The following is a 24,513-nucleotide window of genomic DNA, read 5'->3' on the forward strand; positions in this document are numbered from 1 at the left end:
TGTTTGCCAAGTCAGTAAGAATGAGAATGTCTCGTACCCTGGCCTATTGCAGCCCTTGTCCATACTAGAATCTCCGTGGTTGGACATTTCCATGGACTTCATTGAAGGCTTGCCTCTTTCAAATGGAGTTTCTATGGTTTTTTCTGTGGTTGATAGATTAACCAAGTTTGCCCATTTTTTTCTCTCTCACATCCTTATACATCAGCTAAGGTGGCTCAAGTATTCTTTAATGGTGTTTTCAAGTTACATGGCCTACCTCGTTCTATTGTTTCAGATAGAGACACAGTTTTCACCAATGCATTTTGGAAACAATTATTTCAGTTGCAAGGAGTTTCAATGGATTTTAGTTCCTCTTACCATCCACAGTCAGATGGGCAGACAGAAGCATTGAACAAATGTTTGGAGGGTTACTTAAGGTGTTATTGCAGTCAAATACCTAAGGAATGGAATTCTTGGTTGTCAATGCTTAAATGGTGTTATAACACCACTGTCCATTCTACCATTAACATCACTCCTTTTGAGGCTCTTTATGGATACCCTCCTCCTAAATTGCTGGCTTATGTGCCAGGTACCTCTTCAAATGATGCTGTGGATAAGCAACTCAAGTCCAGGGAAGAGTTGCTAATTTTATTAAGGAATAATATGCTCAGAGCACAACAAAGAATGAAGTACTTTGCTGATAGGAAAAGGAGTGATAGGTCATTTGAGGTTGGGGATTGGGTATTTTTTAAACTTCAACCCTATAGACAAAAGACAGTAGCTATGAAACACAATATGAAGTTAACCCCATGTTTTTATGGCCTTTTCCTTGTCCAAAAGTTAGGGACTGTGGCATATAAGCTGAATGTGCCTGACTCTTCAAAAATACATCCAGTCTTCCATGTTTCCTGTCTTAAAAAGAAACTTGGCCAGCATATTGTACCATTACCTACTTTACCCCCTATAAATTCTTCTGGTCAAGTACAACTTGAGCCTCAACAGATTCTTGAGAGGATTATAAAGGAAGGGCAATCATGCTATTACAGAAGTGTTGGTCAGTTGGGTAGGGGCTACGGCTGAAGATGCTTCTTGGGAAAGTTTGTATAAACTGCATCAGCTTTATCCTCATTTGGTAGGAACTGTACTATGAAGGTGTGTCTGATTTAAGGCCTCGTGAGCAAGTCCTTTAAGGAGGAGAGAATGTAAGGTGTGTCTGATTGAAGGCTGAAGGAAGGACTAACAGCTTTAACTGCATTTGTTAAATGGTGCATGTTGATGCGGAGGGAGAAGTGATTGTGGAGCGTACAACTTTAACTGCATTTGTTAAATGGTGCGTGTTGATGCAGAGGGAGAAGTAATTGTGGAGCTACAGTACGCTGCGCTGAGACATTAATAAAATGATGCGTTGCGAGAAGACTTTAGAAAGGGGTGAATGAAAGCAAGGTGACGTCGTATTCAATTGCATTTAGTTTGTTAGTTGTTTTTTCTGTTAGGATCGGAAGTGTATTACAATAAGGCTGTTCTGTTTACTGAAAAATTATCTGAATTCTTGTAACGATAATTGTTACAGAGAGAACTTGTGGAGCTTAGGGATTGCTCGAAAATCTCTGCCAAGGAATTATAGTAGATTCTTGGTTGTTCTTGTGTTTGTTTCTTGATTTGTGCGATTGCGAAGTGTATTGCATTCTGCTGCTCTATTTCTAGTAGCCTACGTCAAAACTCTTCTTCCGGAGTTATCTTGAGCAGGAAGAACATAACATTTAGGCTGGATTACTAGTTAAGTCCCTAAGAAATCCTCTAAAAAGTGCTAAAGAAGGCAAGATCTCGGTCACACATGCAGGGAAGAGTGCACCATCATAAATTCTGAATCAACAAAATGGGTGTAGTAGAGCGCAAACAACCTTAAATTATTACACTTGGAGAAACTCTTTTACTTGACAGCACCCACAATTTTACTCACATTCAGTACAAGGAAAAGGCGGAAGATGAGAAAATAAGGGAGCGTAAGTTGGGAACTAAAATAATTTAGAGCAAGTTGGGCCCTTCTCCTGAGCAAGAAGGCAAATCACCACTCTGTCCAAATATATCATAAATCCCATCCCAGTTCTTCTTTTCTCTTGCTTCCCAGTATCCACCCTTATAACAGTAGCAACCATCCTCATCCTTCTGAAACCATCTTGGCTGCCACCCTCTCTCCTGCAACTTCCTTGCCTGTGTAACAAAGTAAACAGGAGCTGCTCAATGCGCTTATTAAAAAAGATAAAGAAACGGAAGGAGATTTAAATAAATTTCACTTATCACCAAAAACTTAAGAACTTCATTCCCTGATAACCATGACTCCAGTATATAGTGGCTTCCAACCCAAATGCGCTCCAAAAGTGGAGTCCCAAAATCCAGACTTTAGGTACAAATTGTATAATTTCTTACATTTATATTTGTTACTGCAAAATACGTTATCATAAGGAATGATCAAAGTATGTCTCGAGTAAGCAATTATAATAAAAATGATGCTAGCTGAAGCATTTTGAAAAATAGCTGAATGTGGTGTAAGGCTAAAAGTTCACAACTAGTAAAACATACCCCAGACCTGAGGCTAACTAAACATAATCCTTCATCACACAGCTTATTACAAATTTCATCAGCTCAAAGGATAGATACATAGAAAAAGAAGGGGGGGAGAGAGAGAGAGAGAGAGAGAGAGAGAGGAAATACCTGTCTCTGTAACTGTTCAAGTCTTAGTTTCTCTGCATTTGCCAATTCATATTCTCCATTCTCTAGATGCCTTTGATCTGGCCTCAGCCTCGAGTCAGTCGGAGGCAATCTCTCTAATAAGCCAGTTGTCAGTTCATTTAAGGATATTGCAAAAGGAGAGAGATTGTATCTTGTCTTCGTAACATATTTATCTCTTTCCCACAGCAATACAGCTTCTGTCATTGGGTCATAACCCTTAGGCTTTGTAGTTGGATCTCCCAGCACATAGTACATGGCCTCATCCCACTTCCCAACCAACATAGCTACCTTCTCTCCAGTTCTATTGTCTTGAACAAATCCATGGACCTGAGATTTTATAAGATCAAACTCAGTGATGCTTACCAGTAATCAGCAGTGAAATTCAACATGGCCACTATAATTGTCAATTGTGCTTTCCCATCAATGACTTTGAAATTTTGTTGGCATATAGGACGGATATCTAAATTAGCCTTTTCTTTCTAGCCCCTGGGGGGGGGTGTTGGAGGTGGGTTTTGTGAAAAAGTAGAACGATAATTCTTGTTATGTTATGATGACTATGATACAACATGGATCAGAGCAGAAATGGATTATCACCAGATCCTATATCTACCTACCATGTGGCACATTGATAGAAGTGGAAACCTCGTTTCAAAGAAAAGAACCATGAAATGGACAAAACCAAAGTGCTGTGAATCAAGAAAAGGAACAAGTTTGGTATTTATCAGCTTTCATAGCATAGGAAATCATTTTTCTGACATGTCCATCATATGGAAAGTGTGAAGAGTGTTATTGTGTCTTATATCATTTCCTTCCAAAATGTAAAATGTACCTGATGTGGATTTCGGTCAATGATAGACTGCTCCTTGAACTTTAGCTTGCAGGAGTAGTTGCCACTGCCCTTAATGCGCATGGTTCCATAATGGTCACAATAGATTTTACCAAGTATGATATTATATATAGAAGTTGTAACCTTGCTCCACTGGAACGTCTCACCATCCTCAAACTGGAGAGTAAGGACACCTACAGGATCAAGCTGAATAGAACGCCCCCAAAACTTGCCTTTGAGATTGGAATCAGCCCAGAATTTCCATCCTTTTCCTTCACAGTGACATGCGACAATCATTGGGTGGTGACTCACCTGAGTAGTAGCTGCTTATTAGACAACAATTATCACTTTTAACACACAGAGCCTCCACCCCAAAACTCAAAGTTCAATGGGTTGGAATGACAAGGCAAGACATGATTTCAGAGATCGAAACTTTGAAGAAAAAACATGCTTAACAAGAAGGGAGAAAAATTACTTTCTCAGAGAAAAAACGAAGCCCTTTATCTGGGTAGTCAGCCTCATATGTCTCCCCAAGGAGAGGATTGAAAGGTTTGCACTGCCGACCTTCCGTTGATGAATAACCAGATACAGCAAAAGCTGCAATTTTTAAAATTCTCAACAACTCATTCCCCTGCACCCCATTAAATCCAAACTTTTTAAGTCCCAATTCTCATACATATGTCAAACCCGGTCATAACATAAGGAACACAAGAACAAGTACAAAACCATTGAGTAAACACTCAAGATTAATTCCATAGCACAATTTTAAACCAATAGAATGAAGCATGAAGAAAAGAAGGTTTTCTGACTACATTCACAGATGGTTAAATCTCAACCCGGTTCCTCTCTTATTCCCTAGCACAGCATTCTTCATTGAACCAAATTTTCTTGAAAAAACCATAACCAAGCTATGAGTTCTAAAAAAGGTCACTTAAATCGTGGCTTAGAGCTGGTGAGGGACTTTGGGGGGTTGGGGAGGGGGGTGTTCACACACACTAGAGAATCAAAAACTACGCACAGTCAACTACACTTGAATGTGCTGGTCCCTCTGCTACATTGCAACATGCATTCCACTTGAAATGTTCTCTGTATCCTCTCTTCAAAACTATAACAAAGGGTGAATAGTGATTATGACCCTAATCCAAGAACTAGCATTAAAAAACAGAACTCCTCAACAAGCCCTGCCCTCCCTGACGAGAAAAAAAGAGAGAGAGAGAAATAACTGCATGTTGAAAATTTCATGGCTTATAAATTGTACACTAGATTCCAAAGTCTTTCTTCATTTATAATTTATAAGTAATAATCATTTCATCAGTTGCCAAATTCATTATAAAATAAAACTAAGGTCGGCATCTCAACTACCTGGAATACAAATGTAACTAGGACATCATGCGTTAAATCTGCTTTGTGACAAAAGAAAGCACAGGTGAGAACCTGACCTGCTTTCCCCATTCCAGAGCTTGATCAACCAAATAAGAATACTCCAAATCTTCAAAGCACTTTTGCAAAGAAGACAGTGGCTCATTAAAATAAACAGGAAGACAAACTCCAGAGAGGTCCTTTCCAATATTGTCCTTAATAATTGACCACAAGCCAACAGGCTTCTCTTTCTCCTTGGGTTCGGGCAAATTTTCTCTTCTTTTGACATAAGGATATTCAACTAGCCTGATCTCTTTCTCAACTCCATGCAAGTGATCAGAAGAAAAAGAATCTCTACCGTATATAAAAGCATTTCCCAGAGCTTCCCTACTCCTATATGAAGCACTTCTTAAAGCGTCTGCAGATAAAAAATCATTTGTATCAAAATACGTTCCATCATCTTCATCTGTTTCAACATCTACTCCATCGTTACTCTCATTATCAGCACATGAGTCAGTTGCACTACCCTCTGACATGACAGAATAGAAATCTGCAAGCAAGAGGAAAAGAAAATGAGTGGCTTGGTAAAATCTGGGTGTGCACACCTCATGCGCCTAATTATGTATACATATGTTGTATATTACTACTATGCATACAGATAACTAGGGGGAAGGAAACTTTTTGAGCAACCTCACTGAGATCCTGAAAAGTTCAATACGAAAGACTGGTTTGTCGGGCTAAGGATATGTAAGTATCACCACAAAAAAACAAAACTCCAAGCATACAATGTAATGTTATAATGCAAGAACAGCAGTTACCTAAAATGTAACCTAGCCGTTGAAATCTTTTATTGAGGAAATCAAAACATATCTTGTTTCCATACAATGAATTATAGTAAGTGTAAATAAGGATAGATTTCAAAGATATAAGAATGTCGTGCATTAACTAGACATGTTGTCCATGTAATAGCGAGGATGTTCATATATTCATAGTGAACCCAAAGAATATACCTCTTGATAAACAATTTGTTTACAAGGTCAGTTCAACATTAAGGAAAATGAATTCAACGAAGCAATACTACAGTCCACAACAGAAAGCATAACTAACCACTAAATCTTCTATTCCCTTGCAAACAACATGACTCGCGTTCCTTTGTTTCATCCACTACAGTAGTTTCCAGCTCTATTTTATCTGTCTGCAAAAAACAAATTAGAAGGGAGAAATTATTCCTCAAACTAAGTACCTTATAACAAAATATTCACACAGAAACTTGACCAACAGGGGGATGTTTCTTTACCCTAGTGTATAGAGACCTACAATCTTGTAAGACAATTATCAACAGGTGCCATTTACCGCAAGCCCCAACAGGACGGCATATCTCTATGTCACAGACCCATACTGCAGGTAAGGAAGTCAAACTAACACCCTGTCATAATATACACCATGACACTTTTGCTCTAGTGCACTGCCCTACCTTCTATTAAGACACCTACCAACAGATTCTACAGCTATTTGGTCACCCACCATCTAACAAAAATATACTGAGCATGGCTGTGGTTAAAAAGAAAAAACAGCAAGTAAATAAAGTGGAGAAAGCCAAAAAGGTTTTGAAGTTCTGCATCAACTACACATCAAATTCCAAAACCTGCTTTGGTGTGAGTTGCATACAATCCACCAAAATCTCTTAAGAACATCTTAAGCCCAAAAAACAAAAAGATAGAACACCATGCAAACATTTGAAAAATGAACAAAAGCTGTCCAGCTCAATTCCCAGAAGTATTGGATGATTGTAATCCCTACATTTTAAAGCATCTTTTAGCGCAGAATAATGAACCAGGATGGAGAAATGGAAGGGGAAAAACAAAAAAAATACCTCCAGTTGTCTCAATGAGTCTAGCAACATAACATGTTTATATTGAAGAGCCTTCAGTTGGTTTTGCAACTCCGAGAGTTCTAAGAGCATGATTGATTCGCAATCTTTGATGACGGCCTCACCAATGCCTTCCTGCAATAATCGTATTCGGAGCTTCTCTGTTGAAACAACTATATCTTCAGTAGATGCAAAATCATTGCTAGCCAACGTTCTAGGGAATAGATCTTTAGCAGCCAGCAGTGCCTCAATCCATGCAAATCTGTCCTCCTTAGATACAGAGCGCAGGTGAAGAGTTTTTGTTCCAGTAAATATGGAAAGCCTTTTATCGTCTGATTTGCTAGCACGGATTGAAGAAACCTGTAAAGCAAACTTAAAGAATCTCAGCAACCCTAAAACAAAAGGAAAATATGGAAGACTGAGGTCACAGGCACGAAAAATGCAAAGCAAAAGTGAGAAAATACGAAAAGCAGTTGTATCATGAGGATAAGCTAACTATGCACAAGTTGTTTTAGTGTGATCAGTAAGCAATATTTATGAAAGGGGTAAATTTATTTCGGACAAGTTACCATCCAAAACTGGTATGAGAAGTGCAACAGCAGCATAAGGGAGGATCAAGAACCAACAACTATCTTTTGGTTATTGGAGTCTGACTGTAGGTTTTGATGGAATTCCAGACACTCGTAAAACTAAGGCTACAACAACTTAAACAGAGCAAGAGTTCGTTGGAGATGTGGGTAACAACACCCAACTTTAATTTTCAACTGCAGGTCGGGAGAATACATGGTTAAGAGTCTACTTCTCTTTGGTACACGAATCACTTACACAAACGAGAACAACATGAGTGAAACTGTATGCATGAATAGAGATCTGATCTCTTAGGAGGTTGGTGCCCTTCCTGTCAAATTCACGTCAATGCTAAAAAGAGAAAAGCACAAAATCTCTCTCTATAAAATTGGAATCTCTCTAAGAAAATAAATTAACAGGTTTCTGGCATCTTACCAAACTAGTCTCATCTCAGGATAAAACATGCAATTTCATTAATCATTCAAAAGTGCCTTTAATTGTACATCCTTGATCATTAAATAGCTAACAAAATAGAATACTAATCTAACTAGGTAATAACAATTGTAGATAGAATAAAACTAGAAAATACTAATCTAACTAGGAAATAACAATTGCAGATAGAATAAAACTAGGAAATACTAATCTAACTAGGAAAGCAATATATTAGGAAAAGATAACAATCAATTAAAACAGCTCCACTAATTATGGAGCATCCTCCTAATTTGCATCAATTTTCAGCTCCCCTAAAGAACTTGACTCTGGCAAGTTTTGACGTGTAAGCAACAAATAGATGCGGATGTAAACGCTGGACTTCTAATGCTTGCAACCAAACTGATTCCGAATTTGGACGATTTTTCCATTGCACTAAAAACTTGTAATATCCTCCTCGATGGGTTGTAACAAATTGGTAATCAAGTATGGAGGCAATCTCATCTCAAGTAGCTATATTTGCTGGGACACAAAGAGTTGGTGTTTGTGATGCCTCTGGAGTTGGTAATGTGGAAAAATCATTTTCATCACCCTTAAACTCAGTGAGATCTTCTATGTTAAAAATTGGGTGAATCGCCGAATACCAAAATCAGAGAGCAAATCAATGATATACGCATTGGTGCCCAATTTCTTGGCGACTTTAAAAGGACTCGCCCGTTGTGCATGAAGCTTGGTAAAACTCCCCGGAGGAAATCGCTCCGATCTTAAACAAATAAGAACCATATCACCCATGCTGAATTGCCTATCTTTGTGCCTTGCATTTGTAGAAGCTGCATAAGAATCTATATGAAAGGTAAGGTGTCATTTGCATTCTTCATGAACTTCCCTCATACAGCTAGAAAAATCTAGTGTAGCTTCGCTTGGTTTGGGGGGCAATGATAAGGAGTTGTTATTGATTGGAGTGCTAGGTCGAAAACCATAAACCACTTAGAATGGGGTGCACCCTGTTGATCTGTTAATAGAATTATTGAAAGTAAATTCTGCTTGTGGAAGTACTATATCCCAACTGGTGACATGATCTGCGATGAGGCAACGTATTAAATTTTCCAAGCTCATGTTGGTTACTTCAGTTTGGCCGTCTGTTTGGGGATGAAATGCACGAGAAAACATCATTTTCATCCCCATTTTCGTCCACAATGTCTTCCAGAAATAACTCACAAATTTTACATCCTCGTCAGACATGATAGAAGCTGGAACACCATGTAATCAGATTACTTCTTGCAAGAATAATGTAGCGATCTTTGAGGCATCATAAGTCTTGTGACATGGAACGAAATGCGCCACTTTTTAAAAACAATCCACGACCACCATAATTGAGTCATGTTGCCGAAGAGTTTTAGGCAACCCAAGAACAAAGTCCATGCTAATATGTTGCCATGGCTTGTCCGGAATGGGGAGTGGTGTATAGAGCCCCGCTTGTTGCTTGGTTCCTTTATTTATTTGGCAAATCTGACAACGATCAACCATTGTATGCACATCTCTACGCATCCGAGGCCAATAGAACCGATCAACAACAATAGCAAATGTTTAATCATATCCAAAACGCTCAGCTAAACCCCCACCATGGAGTTCTATAATTAGGAACTCTTGGAAAGACTCATGAGGAATGCACAGCCGTGTTCCATAAAATAGATATTCATCTTTCAAAAAATATTCACTACCAAATATGTGCACGAGTAGATAGATTACTCCACACGTTGCCCAAGTCCTCATCATTAGCATACTACGTTTTGAGACTTTCAAATCCTATAAAATTAGCTGAAAACATATGCAACAAGTGAGGTCTCCTACTTAAGGCGTCAGCCACCTTATTTTCAGTCCCCAACTTATGCCTGATAACTATCGATTTGGAAGGAAAAACTAAATATTCCAATATATTTCAAATAATGATTACATTCCCCTCTATATATAGATGATAATACTCATCTATTTTAGGGATATTTACAACTTACCTAGGAAAGAATTAAAACTACCTAAAACAGAAAGCTATAAAAACGGAAACTCATATCTACGGATTTGGTAACAGACTACCAAATCCCCTAAAATCATGGGATAAGAAAACATGATCTGTTAGCTGTAGATCTCCTCAATCTTAGCCCCTAACATTGCTGACAGATCATCAAATTAAATCTCCCTATAATTTTACATTTATTAACCCCAGCTTGGAACTCAGATCATCAAACACCTTTCTCGTAGAGCCTTGGTAAGAATGTCAGCTGTTTGAATGCATGTAGGCATGTACAACATCTTGATTATTCCTTCCTCTATCTTCTCCTTTATGAAATGTCAATCAATTTCCACATGTTTTGTTCTATGATGTACTGGATTTTTGGCAATGCTGATTGCTGACTGATTATCATAGAACATTTTCATAGGTTCTTCATCTAAAATCTTTAATTCCTTTAGCACCATTCTTAACCATATTCCCTCACAAATGTCGTATGCCATTGCCCGGAATTTAGCTTCTGCACTGCTCCTTGACACCACTGATTGCTTCTTACTTCTCCATGGGACCAGATTACCCCACATTGATCTTCGGTCTTGTACTGATCTTGCCCAATCTACATTGCTAAACACTTCAATATCTATTCTTTGGTTCTTCTCAAAAAATAATCCTTTACCTAGTGTTAGTTTCAGGTATCTCAGGATTCTATACACAGTCTCCATGTGTTCTTCATTTGGATTATTCATGAATTGACTTACCATGCTGATAGAAAAACCAATATCTGGTAGTGTGTGAGATGGGTATATTAGTTTACCCACTAATCTTTGGTATCTCCCTTTATCCACGGGTGCACAATTTTCCTTAACTCCTAGTTTGGTTGTTGGATCCATAGGAGTATCTGCCGACTTACACCCGAGCATTCCAGTCTCTTTTAAGAGATCTAGGACATATTTTCTTTGTGAGATAGAGATTCCCTTTCTTGACCTCGCAATCTCCATGCCTAGAAAGTATTTGAGATTCCCAAGGTCCTTGATCTCAAATTCTGTAGCTAGAAAACTTTTGATGGTGCGGATTTCCTCTTCATAATCTCTTCTTAGAATTATGCCGTCCACATATACAATGAGGACAGCAAGCTTTCCTGCAGGAGAGCGTTTAACAAATGGAGTATGGTCCACCTGACATTGAGAGTAGCCATGTTTCTTAACTACCTTTGTGAATTTTTCACACTAGGCTCTTGGAGATTGCTTGAGCCCATATAGAGATCTCCTAAGTTTACAAAATTTGTTGCGTGTAGTTTGTGTCTCAAATCCTGGAGGAACTTTCATGTAAACTTCTTTAGCTAGATCCCCATTTAGGAAGGCATTCTTGACATCTAGTTGGTGGAGAGGCCAGTCAAGGTTTGCAGCCAAAGATAGTAGAACCCAAACTGTGTTTAACTTGGCTACAGGGGCAAATGTCTCCCCATAGTCGATTCCATATGATTGGGTGAATCACTTTGCAACCAGCCGTGCCTTGAATCGATTAACACTCCCATCTTTATTATATTTGACTGTGAAGATCCATTTGTAGCCTACTGGGCATTTTCCGACTGGTAATTCTGAGATTTCCTAGGTTCCATTTTTTTCAAGTGCATGAATTTCTTCTACACTGCTGATCTCCACTCAAGTGAGCTGAGAGCTTCTTGTATATTATTAGGAACATGGATGTTGTCGAGGTTGGCAACAAATGCTTTGAACTTCAGTGACAGCCATTCATATGACACAAATGTGTATATAGGGTGTTTTGTGCATGATCTTACACCTTTTCTCACAGCAATAGAAAAGTCACTATCATCATTAGTTTCGGGATTATAGTTACCTGATGGATCTTCACTTGATCTAGGACTTGGGTCAAACTCTTGGGTTTGCTCAAGAGATGCTTGTTGTTCCATCTCCTTTTGGTTCTTTCTCCTCCTTGAGTAGGTAATCAACTCATCATTCTTTGTTGATTGAATAATGTCCAGATTTTGAGGTGGATTAGTAGGCGGATTGTTGGTTTGATCTTGAGAAGGAGATTCTAGGAAGTAAGGAGATTCAAGGAAGAGATTTTGAGGAGGAATGGATTCATGATTTAGTGATGGGCAGGGTTGGTCAGAATTAGGAGAGAAATGAGATGATTCTTCAATATCCCAAAGCTGGTATTCCTAGATAGAATTAGTCTCCCCCTGAATATCAAATTTGGAGAAATTAGGTTGTTGCTCAAAGAAGGTGACATCCATGGAGTGATAGAACTGTTTAGTGACCAGTGAGTAGCACTTATATCCTTTTTGAGTTGGAGAGTACCCAAGGAAAATACATTTAAAATCTCTAGGATCAAGTTTGTCCTTGTGTTGTTGATGGACATGGACAAAAGCTGAGCACCCGAAAACTTTGAATTGAATGGTGGAAATGAGACGAGTATTAGGAAAGGACTCGAGAAGAATTTGACAAGGAGTCTAGAATTTGAGAATACGAGATGACATCCTATTTATGAGATATGCGGCAGTGAGGATGGGCTTCACCCCAGAAAAATTTTGGTACATGGGTAGAGAACATTGGGGAGCGAGCAACATCAAGAAGATGCCAGTTTTTTCTTTCGGCAATACCATTTTGCTGAGGAGTGTTGACATGGGAACTTCGGTGAATTATACCATGACTCAAGAGATAATCATTAAGAATGGAGTTGAAATACTCTTTCGCATTGTCAGTTTTCAGAATTTGGATTTTTGCTTGGAATTGTGTTTGGATCATGGTGTTGAAGGTTTTGAAAATCTGGTTTGCCTTTGATTTTCCTTTCATGAGGAATACCCATGTGAGTCTAGTGTGATCATCAATAAATGAAATGAACCAGCGAGAACCATTAACATTTTTGATCCTAGAAGGACCCCATACATCACTATGAATCATGGAAAAAGGTTGAGATGCTTTGTAGGATCGGTTAGGATAAGAATTACGAATATGTTTAGAAAATTGACAAACCTCACATTAAACTCATTTGGATTTTTATTATGGAATAATGAAGGAAACAACTTCTCAAGATACAAGAAATTTGGATGACCTAACCTATAGTGCCACAACATAATTGCACCATCATTATTAGACCGACTCACAAACAAAGAAATAGGACTATGGACACTGAACAATCGGATTGGTGAGTTGCTCCTTGAGGAGGATAATTAACCTCTAGAAGATAGAGCCCCGAACACATCTTAGCACTGCCAATCGTCTTCCCTGAGTCCAAGACCTAAAATTCACACAGATTGGAGCTAAATTTAGTAACACAGTTGAGATCCCAAGTGAGTTTACTAATGGACAGTAAACTGAACTTTAATTTTGGCACAAGGAGAACTGAATCAAGAGTGATGTTCTCTAAAACTCTAACAGAACTTGTACCAGCCACCTTTGAGATTGAACCATCGGCTATTCTCACAGTTAAATTTTTATAGCATGGATTGTAAGTGGAAAAAAGCTTCTCATCTCCAGTCATATACTCAGATGCTCCTGAGTCTATAATCCATGGACTTAGCTTCTCCTTTTTAACATTTAAAGCACTCAAAAAACTACCTTTTTGTGCCAAGGAACCAGTACCAACCACAGTGGGGGTAGGTGCAGGCAAGGATTGGCTGAACAATTTCTATAAGACTTCTATTTGTTCCTTGCTGAAGGGAGTGGGTTCGGGTGATGGTTTTTAATCCATGGAGACGAGGTTGCCTCGTCCTTCTTTGTCATTAGCAAACCGGGAAGGCTTTCAGTCTGCAGGTTTGCTGTAAATCTTCCAGCAAGTGTCCTTGGTGTAACCAGGACGTCGACAATGATCACACCATGGTCACCCTTTAAAGTCTGTGATCATTGTTGTTGGATGGATTTCCTCTAACTGAAAGGACTGAGCTCTCAGGATTTGTCACAGAATCTTGAGAGCCCATCATGATCTTCTTTCGACTTTCCTCTCTCCGAACTTCTGAAAATGCTTCCCGAATATTTAGCAGTGGTTTGGATTCTAAGATTCTTCCTCGTACTTCATCGAGATTCTTATTTAATCCAATCATAAATTTGTATATTCTTTTCTGTTCAATAATCTGTCTATACCTGATTCCATCATCCGGACAGCTCCAATTGTGCTCCTCGAACAAGTCCAGCTACTGCCGGTAGCGATTGAGTGTGTTGAAGTACTGAGTCACCGTTAACTCTCTCCTTGGCGGAAGTCATGGAGAACACTCTCCACCTCAAACAATTCCGACATATTCTCATTGTTAGAATACGTTTGCTTGGTAGCATCCCAAATCTCCTTTGTTGTTCCATAGAGAAGAAAATTTTCTCCAATGTCATTTGTCATGGAATTAATGAGCCATGACATGACCATATTATTTTCAGCATTCCAAACTTTGAACTTTTCATCCGTCTTGTTCGGTTTGACAGCAACCCCGTTGAGATAATCGTCTTTGCCCTTTCTGCATATGAACATCATTACGGAATGGGACCATTGGAGATAGTTGTTTCCATTCAGTTTATGTCCTATAATGGGCATGAGGTTACTATCTGCACTACTGTTGCTGGAAGCCATGGCTTCCTGATTGGAGGTGATTTGGGAAACGGTAGCAGTTGAATCACGTTTCCCGTAGTTGGTCATATGAGAGAATTAGGGTTCAGAGAATACTCTGATACCATATCGATTTGGAAGGAAAAACTCAATATTCCAATATATTTCGAATAATGATTACATTCTCCTCTATATATAGATGATAATACTCATCTATTTTAGGGATATTTACAACTTACCTAGGAAAGAATCAAAACTACCTAAAACAGAAAGATATAAAAACGGAAACTTATATCTACGGATTTGGTAACAGACTACCAAATCTCCTAAAATCATGGGATAAGAAAACATGATCCATTAGCTGTAGATCTCCTCAATCTTAGCCCCTAACATTGCTAACAGATCATCAAATTAAATCTCCCTATAATTCTACAATAACAAACTCGAACTGCTGCAAATAGTCCATCCAGTGAGCATGTTGGGCATTTAGCTTACGTTGGGAATTTAGATGCTTCAAGGAATCATGATCAATGTAAAGAATACACTCTATGAATCAAACATGATCGCCAGTGCTTGAGAGTTTGAATTAAAGCATAGAATTCTATGTCATATATCGAATATCGCTGGAGAGTGTCATTAAGCTTCTCACTGTAAAAAGCGATGTGGCGACCTTCTTGACTCAATACACCCCCAATTCCTACATGTGAGGCATCACAAGCCACTTCAAAAACTTTGGAGAAATTAGGCAACTTAAGAAATGGTGCTTGCCCATCTTCTCTTTAATTTTGGTGAAGGCCTTGGCATCTGCAGCACTCCTCGAAAATTTCTTTGCTTTCAAGCACTCAGTGATTAGGGCCATTATAGTACTAAAGGCGATAGAACGTGGCCAAACCGTGAAAGCTCCTGACTTCGGAAAAATTCTGGGGCGTTGGCCAATTCTAAACAGCTTGCACCTTTGCAGAGTCAACCTCGACACCTTGATCAAAAATTATAAAACCCAGAAATTTGGCACTTTTCTTCATAAACAAACACTTGCCCCGATTAATATAAAGTTGTTTAGCTCTCAAAGTCTTCAATACCTGCTCAACATGGCCTAAATGGTCCTGTAAACTTCGGCTAAAGATTAGGATATCATCAAAATAAACAACAAAGTTACCCAAGAATGGCTTGAGAGCTTGTGTCATAACGCACATAAAGGTGCTTGGCGCATTGGTCAATCCGAAGGGCATGACTAACCAGTAACCATTCAAACAAACCATCTTTCGTTTTGAAGGCAGTCTTCCACTCGTCACCCGGCCGAATACGGATTTGGTGGTATCTACTTCGAAGGTTGATCTTAGTGAAAGTAGAGGAATCATTTAGCAAATCCGACATCTCATCAAGACGGGGAATGGGAAAACAGTATTTCACTGTTATCTTGTTAATTGCTTGACTATCTACGCACATCCTCCAACTACCATCATTCTTGGACGTAAGTATAACTAGAATAGCGTAGGGGTTAAGACTCTCTCAGATAAAGCTTTTGTCTAACAATTGCTGAATTTTTCCGCTGAGCTCTTCATTCTCTGTTGGGCTTATGCGATAGTGCACTAAATTAGGCAAGGTTGATCCGGGGATCAAGTCTATAGCATCTTGCAAATCTTGCATTGGAGGTAGTTGCTTTGGTATCTCATCCGGGATAATGTCCTGAAATTCCTCCAACAGTGTGGCGAGTTCCACTGAAACATAACCATCATCTTGTTTCATTTCACGCCTTACTACCACTAGCACCATAGCTTCATTATGTATGACTCGAGAAAATTGACACATGATCAAAACTGAGACAGGTTCCTTTTATGTCTCAAATTCCAAGATCTGCAAAGGATCCAAAACAAATTTCTTATCTTTGAAATTAAAGGAGTAAGCGTTTGCATACCCATCATAGGAAACCCTCCGATCATAGAGTCATGGACACCCCAATAGCATGTGACAAACGGTCATATGGATCACGTCGCACCAAGCCTCGTCCACATTTTTTTCCCAATGAAAATTTAACCAAACATCGTTGCTTCACTAGGACTAAGTTTTCTTCATTAACCCAACTGATCCAATAAGGAGTAGGATGCTTTCAATCTTCAACCCCAAACGTTCTACAAATGTTTTGGAAATCACATTCATCCGCTGCCATTATCAATAATGACGTTCAAAGCTTGACCATTATGTTTCATGCGCGTGAAAAATATTAGTACGCAATCACTCAAGATTAGCTTGAAGCTCTTTCTTAATTATAGTCAACGCTCGATGGATCACGCAGCTATGTAAATCCGATGAACCCAAGTGTTCTTCCTCACCGTGACTACCCCATCGGTCTCCTCTTCATCTGTTTCTTCAACAACATCCATTACCAATAATTCTTTTCACATATGAAGGCTACTTTTTTATCTCTTGTACAAAACACAACAGCATAGTGTAAAAAACCTTTACATTTATAACATTGTGGCCCTTCGCTTGTAGCTTTTGCTTTTCCTTTCTGGTCTCCAATCACTGGGCCCTTGGGTTGATCTTTCAATAATGGTGGCCTTTGGAATGAAGGCGTTGTGACACGTTCTGGGCTTGGATCCATTGATATCGTTTTCTTCCCAACCGAGGTCCCCATTTGTTTCTCACTACCTAGTGCCAATTGATACACCTTCTCTACATTGTTTCTCAATACGTAGTGCAGTCAACATCTCCTGGCTTTGATACCAAAATTGGTGCCAACTTCCTGGTTCAAGCTCACATCGATGCCAAGAAGAGAAAAACACATAATCTTTCTCTATAAAATTGGAATCTCTCCAAAAAACTAAATTAATAGGTTTCTAGCATCTCACCAGACTAGTCACATCTCAGGATCAAACATTCAATTTCATTAATTATTCAAAAGTACCTTTAATTGTACATCCTTGATCCTTAAATAGCCAACATAATAGAATATTAATCTAACTAGAAAATAACAATTGCAGATAGAAAAAAACTAGGAAATAATAATCTAACTAGGAAAGCAATAAATCACGAAAAGATAACAACAAATTAAAACAGCTCCACTAATTATGGAGCATCCTCCTAATTTGCATCAGAGGTCCTTGGAGATGATACCATAATCTCCCAAACTCACATACATCATATATATTGTAATACCCCCATTTTGACAAGTGATAAGGGTAGGTGGTACATGAGATTACACATTGCTGGGAATGAGAAGTTCTTGCTCTTTATAATGTTCCGATAAAACTCCAATTGTATCATCAGATAGTCTTTTTCAAATATAAATCATGTGGTTTGGCCTTTCTTTTTCTTTTCTTTTTTTCTCAGTAAACAATTTTTTATTGATAAAAAACAGTACACAAGGACCCAAGTATGTGGGACATATACAAAATCAATGCCTAAGTGTACTAGTTTAGTGATACAGGGAATTCATGAAAAGTCATGCCATGAAAGTCTATTACAATCAATAAATGAAGTATTAAAGAATAAGCTTCTACAAGCCCAAGAGTAATGCCATGTGGCTTAGGCCTTTCATGAGGACATTACATATATTTAACCAATGGTCATAATTGAAGTTCACATAAGCAACATAATAATCAATTTGCAAGTAGAAACTGTTCTAATGAGAGATATTTACAGAACATATAGATTCACCTCCCCCCACAACCCCCCCCCCCCATCCCTGGGTTTATCGCATTCCATAAAGTAGAATTAGAGTATGCAGCAACTAGAATGCATGTAAAAGCTGTTAAGAGTGCGAGATAAATCATCGCAACATCTTTCCTCCAATTTTCTTGCTTTCAATTGGAAAATATTTTAAAAGTAGTTACAAATCTTTATTTGTAGACCAGAAGGTTAAATACGGAAAAGCAACTTGTAACATACGAACCTAGAATTTAGGTTAATTCAGTTAGAAATGATTTAGTTATGTTATTTTTATATTTATTCTTTTTATTAATTACTTATTTATTTATCTTCAAATGCTTATAATTATTTATTTATTAAATAAGATAATGAACCAGATTAATTAGAGTTCTAAAGTGGTTTCCTTTTATCTTGTATTCTTTGTTATTATCGGATAGGTTTAAAATTTTTTTGAAAAGATTCTAAGATCAAAACCAAATCAGATCTAGCTAATCCCCTGAAAACTCTAGCTAATCTCCTAAAAAATCCCGTAAAGCCCTTTCCCTCACCTTTATAAAATCTCACCAGACCCCCAGATTAATGATTCAGAAATTTTAGTTGACAAAGAGGGAAAAGAAAAAGATAGCACTCGTGCAGCCCCTTCTTTTTTTTTTTTGACACCTCATCAGAGCACCTTCAGATCTGCACAGACTCTACCAGTCAACCACTTCGTTGAACACCCCACCATCTGGTAAGCCACTGCAGTCTGCCACCTCTTTTCTCTTTCTCTTGTCACATGTTACCTTTCCTTAGCAAGCCTTAGATCCCATCGCTGGCTTGCTTTCTCCAGCAAATGATTAATTGCTTTGTTCATATCCTTTTATTTCTTTTACTTTACTGAAAAGCACATGCAAATTTTAGTTATTACACAAATGCCCTTCAACCCACTGCACCTAACCTTTCCGTAAACTGCCTCATAAAGGTACTTTTGGTGAAGTTACCTCTTTACCCTCTAGTAACTAGGCAGACTTTATGTCTTAAACCTGATCATATACGTGGGCTATTTTCCTTGTGGGCTGGGCTTGAGGTTTATTAGACATGTTTCATTAATATGGACTTTTGTTTTAATTTGGGCTTGATTTTAGTATATTTCAGAAACTTGTTTTAATTGTTAAGTGAGTTGATTTCTTGTGGGCTTGATTTTTTTTTACTGGGCTGGTTGTATTTACAGAAACTGTTCTAGTAACCTTAAATGTTTTCTGTAATTGGGGCTGGGCTGAAACTTAAATCAGACCAAAGTTTCACTTAAATAAATATATTAGTCTTAGACTCATTCTTTTATACAATATATTGAAGGGCTTTTAAGCATATTTTAAAGAATTCTTTTACATTGTTTCAACTTATTATCTTAGCTAATATTTCAATTGACCTTTAACTAAGTTTTATAAAATTATTAAGATTATGATATGAGCTTTGGAATGATATTATTTTAGGTAATTTTTTTATATTTGAATATTTATTAAATTATCTCTATGGTAAGTTTTTAAGTAATTAGATTGCTACGACACGTCTTCTAGAAAGATTAGTAACGTCTAGTGCCTCGTATAGGTCACGAGCTATGACGTGAGATTTTGGAAGCAGCACTAAGAGGTAAATAATATGATCATATAAATGTATGTGTAATGTAAATATTATAATTGGGTATGATAATATGATATGGTTTTGATGGTTATCTACGTTGCGCTAAGAGCCAAGTCAAGGTTAGATCGCTTTCATGAACTTCTATGAATTATGATGATTTACATGAAAGTAAGCCTATATATATGTTATGCTTTTATGGATTGTTGGATTGTTGATTGATGGATTGAATGTTACTAAAATCACATGGAAGCCATGATATGATCATATAATAATTTAAGATAGGTATTCTATGAATTAAAATAGCCAGATCATGCATGCTTCATTCATGTAGTGCTTAGACCATGTATGCCATGTATTGTTCATGCAATAACTTAAGACAAGCATGCCATGTAATAAATAGCCAGATCATGTATGCCATATTCATGTAGTTTTGAGATCATGCATGCCATGAAATGTCATAAAATGATTAATTCATGTTAGGCCATGTCATGCTATGCTATACCATGTACAAGAATATATCATGTTATGCCATGCCATGTATAAGAATATGCCATGCTAGAAAAGTCTATGAAGTCCAAGAAAATTATCATGCATTAAGAAAGATAAACATTTTAAGGTAACACGGACCCAAGCGTGTTTACCATAGTTATGCTAAGACGGTACCACGGACTCAAGCGTGGTTACCACAAGTTAAGTGAAACACGGACTCAAGCGTGTTTCACTCCATGTCATACAAGTTAAGTAAACATGGACCCAAGCATGTTTCACTACATATCAAGCAAGATAAGTGAAACACGGACCCAAGCGTGATTCACTCCATGTCATGCAAGTTAAGTGAACATAGACCCAAGCATGTTTCACTACATGTCAAGCAAGATAAGTGAAACACGGACCCAAGCGTGTTTCACTCCATGTCAAGCAAGATAGGTGAAACACGGACTCAAGCGTGTTTCACTCCACGTCAAGCAAGATAAGTGAAACACGGACTCAAGCGTGTTTCACTCCATGTTATGTAAGTTAAGTGAAACACGGACTCAAGCGTGTTTCACTACATGACAAGTTATGTGGTGCCATGGATTCAAGCGTGATTCACCATGAAATAAGTATAATTCAAGATAAACAAGTTACTCATGCATTCACGCTTCATGTTTGCCACGATTATGAATGTTTCCGTTCATGTTAATCCATGAATGTTATATGAAAGTTATGATAAGGCTTTAAAAATCAAATTTATGCTAAGCTAGATAGTATTTTACGGTATGATGTATTATTTACTGAGTATTCGACTCATTTTTGTTGTTTGTCTTTTTGTTTTCTTCTATGTTGATTGCCACAGATGGTGATTATGATGATGCAGAGCTGGATGGCCAGGAGTAGATTTAGTATAAGGACTTAGAGATGAATAAGTGTCTTTTACACAAGGATTAAGTTTCTTTTATGTCATTTCAATAACTAGTCTTGTTTAAGACTAGCTCATGTTTTGCTTTATTCAGTTTCAAGTTTCAAGACTATTTATATCCTTTCAATTAAGTTTCTTTCAATAAATGAGGTCTTTAAGAGTAATGAGTCTCTTTACCAGGCATTTTATCATGTGTGTTACTAACGTCTCTATCCTACGCGAACGGGGTGTTACACAACTTTAGTCTTTTTTCTTTTTCTCTTTTTTTTTTTTTTTTTTTGATAAAGCAACTTTAGTCACATGCACATGCTTGTACATGTGGACTTGTGGTTACTAGAGATTGCTATTTATAGGGATTGCTCCCCCCCCCCCCCCCCTCTTTTTTCCCTCTCTCTCTCTCTCTCTCTCTAAGAGTTGCCCCCAAATTTCATTACTTTTCTTTTCCGTGGTTAATTTTCTTCATTGCTTCAGGAAATAATCCCCTAGTCCATGTGTGTGCAGTGAAGAGGGGGTGTCTCCTGCCTTCCAGGTTTACATTCTGTGCCAATTTGTTTACAAACCACTCTTCTGGGCCTATGTATCGTGAAGTGCATGTCATCTAACAACCCGGTCCTGAATTTTGGAGCTCTGCTGCAATATGTACGTCTAGAATATATGAAATTTAAACTTTATTCATCTCCAATACCTTTAAACTAAATTATTCATCACCCTATGTCCAACTGTAAAAACTGCCTGAAAACTGAGGAAAACTAACCGGAGACTCTTCCAACTTTAATTTACTTTTACTTTCTTTTCCCCTAGGCAATGCAATACAAGACGTAAGAAAAAAAGGACACCCAAACAAGTATTACTTTTCTTGTACTTAAGATAACATCAACATCTTATAGTAAACTGAAATCTCACATTTAAACTGAACTGATAAATCAAATAATCAGAAACCTATCAAATCGAATAAGAAAATAAACGAAATTAAATGTGCATTTTTTATTGGATCAAACTAAAGGCAAGAACCTTCAAATGAACTTCGCCAAAAGGCTTGCACTGCTTGTTCGACACGCCGAGCCGGTTGCTACTCCAATTAGCCTTCCTCATATACCTCAGAGAGTCCTCGCCGATCACCCTACCGCCTTGCTCTCTCGCAGGGCTCATTAGAATCTTGTCGGGGCCGTGAATCTTGTAGTACGAGAGCACCCCGTCTTCGAGCACGAACCACCTCGACTTCCACCCCCTGCCGTAGTTCACCCACTTGTACAGAATCCCGGCAACACTGCCACCGAAGCCCCCATACACTTTCGAATCGATGGATTCGACGACGGCATCTTCGACATCCTGGTTCGCGGCCGAAACTTTGTCAGAATCGATTCCGGTCGACGATACCCGAGCCGAGAGACCCGGTTTGTGATAGTTCACAGATTTTATTGACGCATCAAGCCCCAAGTGGCACTGACCGGGGGATTTGGCTACGGCTGGGTTGGCCCGATCCCGATCGATCGAAACCGGAGCAATGCAGCACAGTGGATTCATGTCGAGCACTCAAGAACATTCAGAGAGACCCACAACATGCCATCGTCAATCACGGAGTCACAAAAACAAGTAGGGATCAACTCCAAAAGCGGGTTCTAGAAATGAAAGGCTCCGATTTGAGGTGGTTCGAGCAATGCAGGACCCGATCGGAACCGAAAGGGGACTGAGAAACGAAACGTTTGGGCGATGACATAAAGATCAAGACAAGGAGTTACAAAACGGAGCCTGAAATCAGAGAGAGAGAGGGGAAGGAAGCGTGGATGGGGTTGTTAACAAAAGAAGTGGGAAGTCTGAGTAGAGTAGGGTGCACACATGCATTTAAGGCAATGGCCTTAAGTCAGTAAATTCAGTAGCCAGCAGAGATCACTGCAACGCCTGTGGCTTCCTCGCCTCCCACCTCCAAGCCTACTCCAATTAATTGTTAAAAATAGAAAGAGTCAAGATATATATATATATATATATAAATTTTTAAAAAACATATTTTTTTTTTATTAAAGGAGTAGATTTTCAATTCAAATTTTTTATTTAAAAAATTAAACCATATAAACTCAGTCAAGATATTTTGATTTTATTTCTTTTATATCAAAAATTGAATTTGATACCATAAATGTAATAAGAAGGTTAAATAGTTTACTTATTCTATATCTAAAATAATTTTTTTTTTCCATTCAATCAACGTAGTGATGAGCACATGAGGATGTGGTCCTCAGATGAGCTCTTTTTTCTTGACCGCCGCTCTCCCCTTCTCTCTGTTAATCACCCTAATCCCCTCGACCAAAAGCCGTGCTACTGGGGGGGGGGGTTGGGAGCTTCGTCTCCTGCTCCCCTCCCTCTCTTGTTTTAGTAATTTTTCTTTTCTTTTATCTGTTTTTGGGTTTTCAGGTCCAATAAGGGAGGATTACCACTCCGGTCTGTCCATGGTGTCCTTTAGCTGCCGATCTATAAGCCCACCAAACGTGGTGTCGAACGGAGTGGGGAGTTGGCCGTACGCGCAGGACGAAGCCTCGGCTCTCTACGGCGTGTGGCTGTCACGCGCCACCAAGGGGCCTTCTACGAACGATTTCCTCGGTGTGTTTGGATCCTCAGTCTTCGGTTGTCAGATTCCGATCTACGGTTTTCCTCCCAGTCGTTGCCCGCCGGTTGTTTTTTTCTTTTTTTTTTCCTTTGTTTTCGGCGTCCAGTGTTATGTTGTTGTACGGTATTTACCGTGGTTGGTTTTTGTGTTGCCGGTGGGTGTGCTATGTATCTCCGTTAATGGAGTCTTTTTTGTGTCTTGCCCGGTTACTCTTTGTAGCAGACGTGTGAGCTGTGCACGGCCTCTGCTGCCGTGTTTTTTGGTTGTTTGTTGTTCTGTTGTTATGTCTGTTTCTTGTGCAGTCCACGGTGAGGCGATGAGTTGCTAAGTGGTCATAATCTGAGGCGAAGAGCTAAGAGCGGCGGTCGATGTTGATTGCGTACGGTCGGCCTTCGCTGTGGAGGTTGTTGTGGTCCGTACGCAATCTAAGTGCTCGTGCCGTTGAGGCTCATGATGCCGATTGCCTGTGGAGGGTGTGCTGCCGGAACTCTTGTCGTGCTCGTGGTTGGGTTGTTTATGTTGGTTTTTTGGTTTAGTTGGTTGTCTGTTTTTTAGTTTCAGTGTGGGTATATGCTATTGAACTGGTTTGTTCATAGTAGTTGTCTCCGTATTCCGCCTCCTTGGAGGTTGGAGGGGTCGTCAAGTCTCTGGTCATACAGAGCATTTACTCTCTCGTTGGAGAGTTTTAGAAGTTTTAAGACAATGTTCGTCACTTTATGTGCGGGGAAGCTCTTGAGTAGTTGCGTTAGTTGATTTATAGTCCGATTTTCTTGATTTATAAGTCATAGTTGTAACTTCGTTTACTGAATGAATGTAATGAAGCATATTTCCATTAAAAAAAAAAAAAAAAGTGATGAGCACATGAGATAACAATGGGATAAAAATAGAATACCAAATTCATTACATAGTAAACCATCAGTCCAATATA

General features: G+C 38.6%; 1 protein-coding gene across 2 annotated transcripts; it reads right to left on the reverse strand.

Moving 5' to 3' along the window:
- Positions 1-1,814: 1,814 nt before the first annotated feature.
- LOC122281310 (oxysterol-binding protein-related protein 1D-like) lies at positions 1,815-22,928 on the reverse strand. 2 transcript variants are annotated; one of them, XM_043092685.1, is made up of 8 exons: positions 21,998-22,928; positions 6,768-7,124; positions 6,002-6,089; positions 4,975-5,444; positions 4,011-4,166; positions 3,539-3,847; positions 2,692-3,036; positions 1,815-2,190 (listed from the first exon to the last, which is right to left on the reverse strand). In XM_043092685.1, exons 1-8 carry the CDS (start codon positions 22,508-22,510, stop codon positions 2,005-2,007), a joined length of 2,424 nt encoding a protein of 807 aa, XP_042948619.1. In that variant the 5' UTR covers positions 22,511-22,928; the 3' UTR covers positions 1,815-2,004. The 2 variants fall into 2 exon arrangements, with proteins under 2 accessions (XP_042948619.1, XP_042948620.1); XM_043092686.1 differs by lacking the exon at positions 1,815-2,190 and adding an exon at positions 2,199-2,420.
- Between the last annotated feature and the right edge of the window lie 1,585 nt (positions 22,929-24,513).

Source organism: Carya illinoinensis, chromosome 11 (assembly GCF_018687715.1).
Source record: "Carya illinoinensis cultivar Pawnee chromosome 11, C.illinoinensisPawnee_v1, whole genome shotgun sequence".
NCBI lineage: Eukaryota > Viridiplantae > Streptophyta > Magnoliopsida > Fagales > Juglandaceae > Carya > Carya illinoinensis.

What these genes read in the sequence shown, in the direction of transcription:
- LOC122281310 (XM_043092685.1), bottom strand. Translation starts at nt 22,510, where the DNA reads ATGAATCCACTGTGCTGCATTGCTCCGGTTTCGATCGATCGGGATCGG. An exon ending in AGGGAATAGAAGATTTAGTG is followed by an intron (nt 5,445 to 6,001) that starts GTTAGTTATGCT and finishes TCTTGCTTGCAG; the next exon opens with ATTTCTATTCTGTCATGTCA. An exon ending in CTCTGGAATGGGGAAAGCAG is followed by an intron (nt 4,167 to 4,974) that starts GTCAGGTTCTCA and finishes AATGGGGTGCAG; the next exon opens with GGGAATGAGTTGTTGAGAAT.